General features: G+C 45.5%; 1 protein-coding gene across 4 annotated transcripts in view; it reads right to left on the bottom strand.

Annotated features, from left to right (window-relative positions):
* The window catches only part of SLC41A3 (solute carrier family 41 member 3), a 94542-nt gene that overhangs the window by 60071 nt on the left and 21065 nt on the right, over nucleotides 1–13406 (bottom strand). For 3 of the 4 annotated variants that reach the window (XM_041764149.1, XM_041764150.1, XM_041764151.1), the window contains exon 2: nucleotides 9917–10203. In XM_041764149.1, the coding sequence (XP_041620083.1) occupies nucleotides 9917–10171 (255 nt within the window). In that variant the 5' untranslated portion in view covers nucleotides 10172–10203. The remainder of the gene's footprint in view (nucleotides 1–9916; nucleotides 10204–13406) is intronic. The other variant, XM_041764152.1, reaches the window with a different exon arrangement.

Raw genomic sequence — 13406 nt, 5'->3', positions numbered from 1 at the left:
CAAATACCCAGCATTTGTTTTGATGTGGATGGAACTGGAGGGTATTATGCTAAGTGAAGTAAGTCAATCGGAGAAGGACAAGCATTATATGTTCTCATTCATTTGGGGAATATAAATAATAGTGAAAGGGGAAAGGAGGAAAAATAAGTTGGAAATATCAGAAAGGGAGACAGAACATGGAAGACTCCCAACTCTGGGAAACGAACTAAGGGTGGTGGAAGGGGAGGTGGGTGGGGGATGCGGGAGACTGGGTGATGGGCACTGAGGTGAGCACTTGATGGGATGAGCACTGGGTGTTATTCTATATGTTGACAAATTGAACACCAATAAAAAATAAATTTATAAAAAAATCCTCCTCATCAAGGAGATCAGGCATAGTCCCCACTTATCTCTCAGTACGGGGTATTAGTTCCCGCCATCCCACAGAATTAGTCAAACAAGCCAACCACACCTTCCCATGGGAACCAAGGGCACTTCATTCTATTGTTACTACAAAGCCTGCCTCCTCAAGGTCCTGGCAGTTCACTCTGTTCCCCGGTGCTACCTTGTGTGTCCCTGGGTGGTAGGCAGTGTCCTCCTCCCCCAGGCTGTGAATACATGTGACTGATAAACTCTGTGATTTCCTCTGTTCAGTGCTGGCTTGTCATGTGTTTGGCCATCTCCATAATGCTAGGGTGGGAACCAATACCTGGCATCATGAAGAGGACAGCCCAAGTCTGGTCAGCTTTTTCCAGCTGCTCTCTGCTGACCAACCAGCTCCTGTCATGGCCACGGCTGCCTGGGCTGGGGCTGCTAACTGCCAGCCAGCTTGTGTATTAGCCTGCTCCATGTTCCACTGCCATCTCCTCTCATTCCCAAGAACTATTGCCAACTGGCCATATCCTCAGCAGGAGGTGCCGTCAGGGGCAGTCTGTGTTTGGCAAATGCTCTATGATACTCGGGGTACCTAGTCTGACTTATAAATTAAATTGCCAAAATGGGATCCCATGAAACAACCCCTTCTGCTGAACTCAAATAGTTCACATAGTCCAACATAAACTAACATAGGGTCTTTAAGGATTGAAATTAATCATATAAGACCTACTTGGTAAAGGGTTGATGACTGCTACTGTTTCTCCTTTTTAAAAATCAAATTTGGCCTGTTCTTTAAGGTGGAAAGAATATACAGTGCTTTCAAGTGAATGACCACAGCCTCAATGCTCTGGTTCCATTCCTTGAGGCCCCATCCAATATTACTGAGATTACTGACTCCACCCAATCAGCAACCAGTATTTTGCTACTAGAGATCTGGCTAATATGTTCTACTCAGTGTCTATTTCAACAGCCTCTTAGGCGCAGTTGACCTTCAACTCCAAATGGGCACCGTAGACTTTTCCAGGCTACTCACTACCTCACCAGCTCTTCCATGCACACTCTTTGCAGAGTGTGCACACTCTCAACTATTTGCACCTTTATCTAAGAGCACAGATCTGACATTACATTCTGATGTCCTCCTCCAAAGAGACTCACATGACACATTCATTAAGGACATCCAGATACTCAGAAAGGAGCTCACAAAAAGAGGATGGGCCATTACTCTACATGTAGGGCAAAGCTGGCCATCTTGGCAAATTCATGAAAATTATTTTGGTCAACCAAGGGCAACTCCATTCATGATACTATCAGAAAACAGCTACTGAACTCTCAGCACATACACAGTTAATACAAGACCAACATCTTTTAGTGCTTTTTGGATTCCAGAGGCAACAGTCCTCATCTACACATTTTCCTTATGCCCGTTTATGCTGTCACTTGTAAAGAAGCCTGCCTTGAATGGACACCTCCGACAAAAAGCTCTAGAATCTGTCCCAATTAAAATCAACAGGCATTCCCATGTGCCCTCAAATACTCCACTGATAGAGCATTAGCAACCTCCTCGTATGCTTCCTGGAGTCTCTGGACCACATATCCATAATGGACATACAGTGCCCAAGGCCCTCAGATGCAAGAAAATATCCTCCTTGTCTACACTATACACCAACCAAGTAACAAATGCTGCCCACATCCTGGGCTCTCCTGGAAAGAGAGGTTCCTATAGACACTGGCGTGTGACCCTCCACATCCAGCTGTGCATTGAGCCTTGGGAGGCATAGCTACTGAGGTCTCCTCAATGCAGGAGAGACTCAAGCTTGAGGCCACTGGCTTATCCCACCTGCAGGGGGAGGTCTCCCCTGTTCTTCCTCAGTCCCTTGCTGGATGCCACCATACCAGAGGAGGTCACCCCTCCCCAGTCCCCTTGGCTATGTAGGGAGCCCCAATGACATCAACTGAGTGAACTGCAATGGAGTTTGTCTACTTTATGGATGGTATGAGCACCATGCTACAGGGGGGAGCTCATGTGGAATATTTACGTCCCTAATAAAGGACACAACCCACCCGACAGTCAGCAAAAGAAGCCAAGCTTTAGGCTGCCATTTAGCACTGGATGCCCTGGTCAGCAAATGGCTCCATCAGCACCTCTTAGAAACTCTTGGGCCACTGTCTAAGAGTTGTTCCTTTTAGGGTAAGGAACTCAGGGCACTCTTGCCTCAGAGACACCCCAAATATAAACCAAAATCACAGATGGTCCCCACATGCAGTAAGGCCACAATGCAAGGCCTCCCTGGGACACCACTTGTCCTCCTTGGTGTTCCAACATTACAAATCATGGCCAGACCCTCATTTTGCTTCTCAGGATACATAGTGCTGGCCTTACAGGAAGGACTCAATAAATAAAATCCCACCTCCCCTGGAGACCACAAGCAGCCAGGGGAACTGAGAGGCACACACTGTCTCCTCAAACCACTCCTATTTAAGCTACAAGGTGTCAAATGAGCCTCCAGTGGGGCCAGGGGGATGATTAATCTGGCTTTGGTTTAAATCTGGACTCACGCTCCTGGGGACACACACTCCATGCACCCCCAACACAGGCCCCTCCACTGCCTTTATTAGCTGCAATGGGGAAGCCCTATAAGTTCACCATGGGGCCCTCAGCCCTCAGGTCAAGAGACTTCTTCACTTGGGCGGGAGGCAGTGTGCCTGTTCCCTAGAAGTCCCAGTCACCACCAAGGCTTAAGTTAGTGTGAAGGCATCACTGGCTCAATGTGGTGTGAGGCCTCAAACTAGCAGTATTAGGTGCTTCTGTGAATGGGGGCAAAGCAGGAGGACTCTGAGTAGCCTAAACCCCAAGTTCCACCCTGATGTGCCCACAGCCCTTCTTACCATGGCACCTTATTATCCCTGACTAGTGGGCTCCATCTATTTCCCTGCCAGCCCGTGAATAAGCCAATCACACCCTCCTGCAGAAACAGGGGCTCCTCCACCTTCTTGAGATCACAGAGTGCCTCCCACAGCCCCTGCAGGCTCATGCTGCTCCCAAGGAGTCCCTTGTGCGGGCCCTACACAGCATCTGCTATCCCCTCTCAGGCTAGGGGGACATGTAATGGAAAACCTGCTGTGTTTCTTAACAGTCCAGGGCTGGGTGCCCTGGGTTCAGTCATCCCCATAACCCTAGGATGGGAATCCTCCCTCACCAAGGGAAGGCAACAGGCTGGCCTCATCCCCTGTGGCACTCAATCCAGGCTTCAATCCCTTACCTCACAGAACTCTCCACATCCTCGCTTCTCCCTCCTGCCAGCCCCCTGCCCTCCTCCCTGTCTAGGCTGCTCCATATCTCTAAGGCACGATCCGTGTCAGACCCTCCCTCCTCTCTACCCTGACCCTACTTACATGGGGCCCAAGGTTCCTGACCACTCTACAGACCAGCACTATGTCTGTGGACCACCAGTTTGAACTTCTGCTATGTGTAGTGCAGACTCATCACAAAGAATGGGGTTCTTTCTTCTTCATGTGAACACATTCCCAAACCTTGTAATATATGGGCACCTAGGGGCTGGAGGGCTGGATGAGAGGCAGCTCCTGTTTCTACAAAAGACACGGGCTCAGAGCCTTAAAAGAAAGAGTATTTATCTCACTACATTAAAGCAATATGCAGGGCGAAAAAACCACCAAAAGCAAAGTCAAAAGACAGATAGAAAAATGAGAAACATATTTATAATCCATATTGCAATTAAAGGGCCAATTGCCCTATATATAAAGAGCCCTTAGATATCAATAAGAAAAAGGACAGCCACTCCATAAAAATATGGGCAAAGAATAGAAGCAAATGCCCAGAGATATTCAACTTTACTCATTAATCTAAGAAATGCAAATTACACTGCAAGGGGCCTCGAGAACGGCCCAGTGCCTACACACCATGTAATCTCCTCTTGAACACAGGCTGAGTTCAGTGACTTGCTTGTAGCCAAAAGAAGAAAGATGTTCTTCTGTGGGGAGGTTACAAAAGGCAGGCTTTTGTGTCTTGCTAGCAGACGCTGCTTCCTTCTCAGACTGCACGCTTTGATGAAGTAGCCATGCTGGACACGTCCAGTGGGGAAAGTACTGAAGGTGGCCTCTGGGCAACAGCCAGTGAGGAACTCAGTCCAACAACTCACCAGGAGCTGAATCCCTCCCACAGCCATGTGAGCACTCCAGGAAGATGCCTCCACCATGGGCCAACACCTGGACTATGGCCTCCTGAGACGCCTGGCAGCAGAAAACCCAGCTAACCAGGGTTCGTGGCCCACAGCACCCACAAGATGATAAGTGAATGCCATTCCAAGCTGCTAACTTTGGTGATAACATGTTACATCCAGATGGAAACTAATAGAGTGTACAATGAAATGCAATTTTCCATCTACCTGATTATTCAAGATCAAAGGATCTGATAAGAGAAAGCATTTGACAAAATACAGCATCCATTCCTGATCAAAACCCTTCAGAGTGTTGGGATAGAGGGAACTTTCCTCGACATCTTAAAAGCCATCTACGAAAAGCCCACAGCAAATATCATTCTCAATGGGGAAGCACTGGGAGCCTTTCCCCTAAGATCAGGAACAAGACAGGGATGTCCACTCTCACCACTGCTGTTCAACATAGTTCTGGAAGTCCTCGCCTCAGCAATCAGACAACAAAAAGACATTAAAGGCATTCAAATTGGCAAAGAAGAAGTCAAACTCTCCCTCTTCGCCGATGACATGATACTCTACATAGAAAACCCAAAAGCCTCCACCCCCAGATTGCTAGAACTCATACAGCAATTTGGTAGCGTGGCAGGATGCAAAATCAATGCCCAGAAATCAATGGCATTTCTATACACTAACAATGAGACTGAAGAAAGAGAAATTAAGGAGTCAATCCCATTTACAATTGCACCCAAAAGCATAAGATACCTAGGAATAAACCTAACCAAAGAGGTAAAAGATCTATACCCTAAAAACTATAGAACACTTCTGAAAGAAATTGAGGAAGACACAAAGAGATGGAAAAAGATTCCATGCTCATGGATTGGCAGAATTAATATTGTAAAAATGTCAATGTTACCCAGGGCAATTTATACGTTTAATGCAATCCCTATCAAAATACCATGGACTTTCTTCAGAGAGTTAGAACAAATTATTTTAAGATTTGTGTGGAATCAGAAAAGACCCCGAATAGCCGGGGGAATTTTAAAAAAGAAAACCTTAGCTGGGGGCATCACAATGCCAGATTTCAGGTTGTATTACAAAGCTGTGGTCATCAAGACAGTGTGGTACTGGCACAAAAACAGACACATAGATCAATGGAACAGAATAGAGAACCCAGAAGTGGACCCTGAAATGTACGGCCATCTAATATTCGATAAAGGAGGAAAGACTATCCATTGGAAGAAAGACAGTCTCTTCAATAAATGGTGCTGGGAAAATTGGACATCCACATGCAGAAGAATGAAACTGGACCACTCTCTTTCACCATACACAAAGATAAACTCAAAATGGATGAAAGATCTAAATGTGAGACAAGATTCCATCAAAATCCTAGAGGAGAACACAGGCAACACCCTTTTTGAACTTGGCCACAGTAACTTCTTGCAAGATACATCCACGAAGGCAAAAGAAACAAAAGCAAAAATGAACTATTGGGACTTCATCAAGATAAGAAGCTTTTGCACAGCAAAGGATACAGTCAACAAAACTAAAAGACAACCTACAGAATGGGAGAAGATATTTGCAAATGACATATCAGATAAAGGGCTAGTTTCCAAAATCTATAAAGAACTTATTAAACTCAACACCAAAGAAACAAACAATCCAATCATGAAATGGGCAAAAGACATGAAGAGAAATCTCACAGAGGAAGACATGGACATGGCCAACACGCACATGAGAAAATGCTCTGCATCACTTGCCATCAGGGAAATACAAATCAAAACCACAATGAGATACCACCTCACACCAGTGAGAATGGGGAAAATTAACAAGGCAGGAAACAACAAATGTTGGAGAGGATGCGGAGAAAAGGGAACCCTCTTACACTGTTGGTGGGAATGTGAACTGGTGCAGCCACTCTGGAAAACTGTGTGGAGGTTCCTCAAAGAGTTAAAAATAGACCTGCCCTACGACCCAGCAATTGCACTGTTGGGGATTTACCCCAAAGATTCAGATGCAATGAAACGTCGGGACACCTGCACCCCGATGTTTCTATCAGCAATGGCCACAATAGCCAAACTGTGGAAGGAGCCTCGGTGTCCATCGAAAGATGAATGGATAAAGAAGATGTGGTTTATGTATACAATGGAATATTACTCAGCAATTAGAAACGACAAATACCCACCATTTGCTTCAACGTGGATGGAACTGGAGGGTATTATGCTGAGTGAAATAAGTCAATCGGAGAAGGACAAACAGTGTATGTTCTCATTCATTTGGGGAATATGAATAATAGTGAAAGGGAATATAAAGGAAGGGAAAAGAAATGTTGGGAAATATCAGGAAGGGAGACAGAACATAAAGACTCCTAACTCGGGGAAACGAACTAGGGGTGGTGGAAGGGGAGGAGGGCGGGTGTTGGAGGGGAATGGGTGACGGGCACTGAGGTGGACACTTGACGGGATGAGCACTGGGTGTTTTTCTGTATGTTGGTAAATTAAACACCAATAAAAGTTAATTAGAAACTAAAAAAATAAAAAATAAAAAAAAAAAAAACAAAGGATCTGATAATAAAAACTGTGTTGCCAAATGCTGGGAATCAGGCATTTTCCTTTGGTTCTGGAGGGAGTAGAACTGTCCCCACCCCCAGGGCAAGTGATTTGAAGATATCTGTCAAAGTGCAGGCACTTTGTAGCCACAAGCACTTCTACTGGCAATAATTCATCCAACTCACTTACTCAGGAGCCTGTTAAATGTCAAGAAGATTTATTGTAGCTTTTGTGAGAGGAATATCATTTGAAGTTGTCAGGAGCTGCATCGTACCCCCTCCCCTAAACTGAAGTTCTAACCGCCCCCATGCTTCACAATATGACTGTATGTGGTGCCAACAAATTGGGCTTCTTAAAAAAAAAAAAAAGATTTTACTTATTTATTCATTCATGAGAGAGAGAGAGAGAGGCAGAGACACAGGCAGAGGGAGAAGCAGGCTCCATGTAGGGAGCCCGACGTGGGACTCGATCCTGGGTTAGCTGGATCACACACCCTGGGCTGAAGGCGGCGCTAAACCACTGAGCCACCCGGGCTGCCCCAAATTTGGCTTTAAAGAGGTATTAAACTGTAATGAGGTCATAAGCGGAGGCCTCAATCCAATCTGACCAATATCCTCACAAGAAAAGGACATTTGAACACAGACAGCACAGAGGGAAGGCCACACGAGGGCACAGGGAGAAGATGGCCAGCGGCAGCCAAGGGCAGGGGCCTCAGGAGAAACCAACCTGAGGACAGACACCTGGATTTGGTATTTCCAGCCTCCAGAACCATGAGAAAATAAGTCTCTCTCATTTAAGCCATTTTTAATGGTTGTTCAGTGTTCCATTATAGAAATACACCAGAATTTATTTAGCCATTTCTGTTCGGATGTGCTTTTAAATTTAATATAATAGTGTGCTAAGGCTGCCGTCACAAAGTGGCTTAAATGTTCTGCTCATGGCTATGCGACCTCTCCCAACGTAATTTATAACCTTGTGTGTGGCGCACATTTCCTAAACCACTGTGGGAGACCATATACACATGTATGTATACATGCACACGTGTGACGGGTGTGTGTGTGTGTGTGTGTGTGTGTGTGTGTGAGGGACATGTGCTCAGTGATGTCATACTGACAGGAACATGCAATAAAAGAGGCTTTTTGAGAATTTCAGGTGTAGAGCACAGACTGCAGGGAGCAGGACCTTAAGGAAGGAGGGTGGTGAGGAGGCAGGGGAGGAGATGGGAGTGCAGTGGGGAGGAATCAACCAGTTATGGGCACCAGGTCACTGGGAGAGGGGGCTGAGGGATCTGGAGGTCACGGGGACACCGAACATGGGGAATGGGGCTGAATCAGACTGGGATGGGGACTCCAGTTTAGGAGAGCCATCCTGGGGCCTGACAAGGTCCAGGTGGATCCTGGAAATGGAGCTGGTGGTCACAGGTGTGATGTCATGAGGAACTGGACAACTGGGTGCTGGAAGGGTCTCTGAGAACCTCAGACTAGGGTGGGGCCATGCAGGTGATGGAGTGGAGTGGGATGATTTGATAAGAGGGAGTGTGGGGATAGTGGCATCTAAAGGAGGCAGCAACAACTGCCTATGGCCATGAGACAATGTAGGTTCAACATAGTTACCAAATTTTCAAGAGGAAACAGAAATTCAGACTTATATATGAAATCTGATATTAGCATTGCTTAAAAAAAAAAAGAGGTAAACCACCAGCCTTGGGGCGCCTGGGTGACTCAGTCAGTGGGTGTCTATCTTCAGCTCAGACCAGGATCCCAGAGTCCTGGATCAAGTCCCGCATTGGGCTCCTCGATCAGCAGGGAGCCTGCTTTTCCCTCTGCCTGCCGCTCCCCTTTACTTGTGTGCTCACTCTCTGACAAATAAATAAAATCTTTAAAAAAAAATAAGAAATAAACCACCAGCCTTACAGCTAAGTGGCAGAACTGGGACTCAAATCAGTGAGGGGCAGGGCCTAAGTTGACACCCACACACACACACAGAGTCCCTAGAGCCTTGAGTGAGGCATGGCTGGGAGCTGTCACGTGTGTCAGTCCTGCTTCCTCCAGCCTGCCCCACTCTATGATCTTTGTTTTCTGTTGCTTGCTGAGTGATAGGACAGATCTGGCCAGTCATGACTTAGAATATTCTTAGGTATTATGCTTTTCCAGGGAGGGGTTCTGATGATCTCCCTGGTGGAAGGCTGAGGCTTTAATGGTAGAACAGGAAAGGCATGGTACTTTGGTAACTTTTTTTGTCTGATGGGTTCTCACTAGGTGGCATTCTGGTAGGGCTGCAAATCAAGGGGCCCTGCCTCCCCTCAATAAATGATGACAATAAATGATGACTCAATAAATGATGAGTCCAGCTAGCCAAGCAGAGAATGTCCTCCCTCAGGGAATAGTGACTGGAACAGGAGTAGACATCAGGATCAATTTTTAGAGATTGACAAAGTGGTCTCTCTTTATTCTAAGAACACATGTACTAAGGATTAACTGCCAAGGGCCATCCTCCCCTCTAGGTAAGGAATCTCGCCTGAAAATAAAACACAGCTAAATGACAGAAAAAAGGCCAGCATCCTGATATCATCTAAGCACCTGGATCATGCCACGCCTGAAATCCAACCCCTTGGCTATTTCGACTATATGAGCTTATAAATTGTCTTTTTAAAGCTTAACCTGGGTTAAACTTAGTCTCTGTCACCAGGAACTACAAGAATCTTGCCCAATTTGTAACAAAATGGTATTTGCGAAGATAAGGCCCTGCCCCTTGTCTCTCAAGCTAGACTCAACATGCCTACTCTTCAGGTATGAAGTTCAACAATGCCCCAAACAGCACCATTACCATTTAGTTCCCTCTTACCTGGAAATAGTTCAGAAGTACGCCAGCCCCAGAGAGTCCCAGTCCTGCAAACAGGAAAGGCACTATCACCTGAAGGCCAATGGACAAGGCAGTCTCCCTGCTAAGCTCAGACCCCGGTGGTTTCAGGACTACCACATGGCTCTCTGATACACTCAGAGGTCCATCTTCTGAGGCTGCAGAGAGTCTTCCAGGACTGAGGGTATGTGGCAGAACCAGCTCCTCTGGCCTCCGCTGTCGAGTCTCTGTCCCATCCATGTGAGCAGAGCTGAGCCCCGGGCAGCCTTAACCTGGGAGACACAAGGTAACAGAGGCTGTCAGTAGAGCGCCTGACCATAGGGCTGATGTCCTTGGGCCCTCCTGCCCAGCAGACGGCTCACCCAGGGACTGCTCCAATGGTCTCCTGCAACCCCTATTTAAACAGCTTTTTATTTAATTGGCACATGTTTGAGGAAAAAACACTTTCTAGAAGAGAGCACTAAATATTTACAAATTACACTTAGCAAAACTGGTGGCATAGGGAGCTCTGAGAATTCTCTTCTCCATAAAAGAACAAGAAAGCCAGTAAAAACTATCAGGATCCACTTGTTCAGAAATCTGGAAATTAATCAAAGGCTTGCAGCAGTGCAAGGAAGAAAGAAATGCTGAGTCCTCAGCAGGAACAGCAACATGGGTGCCTGTGATAAGGTAACTGTGCCTCAGTCCCACCCCTGCTCTCTGGCTCTGCAGCAGTCTTGAGAACCAACAGCCCAGGGAGAACAGAATGAGCTCCAGCTCTTTCAAAGCCTCATTCTCAAAAAAAAAAAAATGGTCATTATTTGACCCAACAGGTGGAATTGCCATGTACAGACTGGCGGTATCTCACCCAACTTACAATTCATTCAGGAGAAAATGCCTTCTGCCTGGGGAACATTGGTTGAAGCAATCAGAGGTACTACACAGCTGGCTGAGGCAATGGGTGGCAGCTGGGGCCCATAATAACTAACCAAAAAGCCTAAAAGGAAAAGCTGGGGAACGAGCTGTCTTTGTAAATTCTGAACAGTTGCTAAATATTGCAGGGAATCTAGCTGGCCACTCACATTCAGCTGGACATCTGCTCAGGAAATAGCTGAGGAGGCCCAAAGCTCTGACCTCCAGCTCATCTGGAGGCTCTGCAGGAGCAGGAGGGGGGTGGCACTGCCAGCGCCTGCCTGACGTGTGCGGAGTCCCCCAGGCAAAGACAGTGAGATTCCTGGGGTCCATGCACATCATTCCAGGAGATCTCCTGCCACGCCTTACTTGACCACCAGCAGAGGTACAACAAAGAATGCAAAGCAAGAATGCAATGCTGAAGAAGAATTCAGCAAAGTCACTAAAGACAACAACCCCAGCAAGCAGCAATAACAAGAAACCCTGAGAAGAGGGGAGCATCTGATTTCCAGAGTTGTCACATTCCAGAATTTTAAATGTCCAGTTTTCAACAAAAAATATGAGACCTCCTAACTCTGGGAAATGAACTAGGGGTGGTGGAAGGGGAGGTGGGCGGGGGGTGGGGGTCACTGGGTGGTGGGCACTGAAAGGGCACTTGACGGGATGAGCACTGGGTGTTATTCTGTATGTTGACAAATTGAACACCAATAAAAAATAAATTTAAAAAAATATGAGACCTGCAAGGAACCATGACATGGTGAGCTATGCACAGGGATAAAAAGCAATTAATAAAATATATCATGAGGAAGCCCAGACATTGGACTAACTAGGCAAGAACTTTAAATAGCTATTTTTAAAAAAATAAAAAATAAATCAACTTTTTAAATACGTTCAAAGAACTTAGGTAACCATGCATGAAGAACTAGAAAAGTATGAAAATGAAGTCTAACCAAATAAGGACTATCAATAAAGAGATAAAAACTACTTTTAAAAGAACCAAATAGAAATTCTGGAGTCGTAAAATAAAATAACCAAAATGTAAAATTCCCTCGAGGAGTGCGCCAGTTGACCTGGGTGGGAGAGTAAGGAACCACTCAACTGAAAGATAAATCAGCAGAGATTATCCAACCCGAAGAACAGAAAGAAAATGAGATGAAGAAAAATGAACCAGTCCTCAGTGGGCTACGGGACACCATCAAAGCAGCCAGCATAACAGGAGGCTCAGAAAGGGATGAGAGATCAGAATATCTGAAGACATAACAGGCAAAACCTTTCCAGATATGTTCAGAAAGATTTCCATATTCAAGAAGCTCAACAAATTCCAAGTAAAGTAAATTTAGAGATCCACACAAAGACACACTATCATCAAACAATGACAAAGAATCTTAAAGGCAGGGAGAAGCCCCCCTTCATGCACCAGGGCTCCTCAAGAAGATTAACAGCTTAATATTCATCAGAAACCACCAAGGAAGAAATGGGTAGGAAATATTAGAAAGGGAGACAGAACATAAAGACTCCTAACTCTGGGAAACGAACTAGGAGTGGTGGAAGGGGAGGAGGGCAGGGGGTGGGGGTGAATGGGTGACGGGCACTGAGGGGGGCACTTGGTGGGATGAGCACTGGGTGTTATTCTGTATGTTGGCAAATTGAACACCAATAAAAAATTTATTGAAAAAAAAAAAGAAACCACCAAGGCCAGAGGCAACAGGATGACGTATTCCAAGTGCTTAAAGAATGAGACCACCAATCAAAAGCTCTGTAAAGACAAAGGTAGCCTTCAAAAATGAAGGACAAATTGAAAACTAGCCCTTTATCTGATATGTCATTTGCAAATGGCTGTATGAGTGAGCAGAGTTCTCCCATTCTGTAGGTTGTCTTTTAGTTTTGTTGACTGTATCCTTTGCTGTGCAAAAGCTTCTTATCTTGATGAAGTCCCAATAGTTCATTTTTGCTTTTGTTTCTTTTGCCTTCGTGGATGTATCTTGCAAGAAGTTACTGTGGCCGAGTTCAAAAAGGGTGTTGCCTGTGTTCTCCTCTAGGATTTGGATGGAATCTTGTCTCACATTTAGATCTCTCATCCATTTTGAGTTTATCTTTGTGTATGGTGCAAGGGAGTGGTCTAGTTTCATTCTTCTGCATGTGGATGTCCAATTTTCCCAGCACCATTTATTGAAGAGACTGTCTTTCTTCCAATGGATAGTCTTTCCTCCTTTATCGAATATTAGATGACCCTACATTTCAGGGTCCACTTCTGGGTTCTCTATTCTGTTCCATTGATCTATGTGTCTGTTTTTGTGCCAGTACCACACTGTCTTGATGACCACAGCTTTGTAGTACAGCCTGAAATCTGGCATTGTGATGCCCCCAGCTATGGTTTTCTTTTTTAAAATTCCCCTGGCTATTCGGGGTCTTTTCTGATTCCACACAAATCTTAAAATAATTTGTTCTAACTCTCTGAAGAAAGTCCATGGTATTTTGATAGGGATTGCATTAAACGTATAAATTGCCCTGGGTAACATTGACATTTTTACAATATTAATTCTGCCAATCCATGAGCATGGAATATTTTTCCATCTCTTTGTGT

Source organism: Vulpes lagopus, chromosome 7, assembly GCF_018345385.1.
Source record: "Vulpes lagopus strain Blue_001 chromosome 7, ASM1834538v1, whole genome shotgun sequence".
NCBI lineage: Eukaryota > Metazoa > Chordata > Mammalia > Carnivora > Canidae > Vulpes > Vulpes lagopus.
This window is presented reverse-complemented; position numbering and strand designations above follow the sequence as displayed.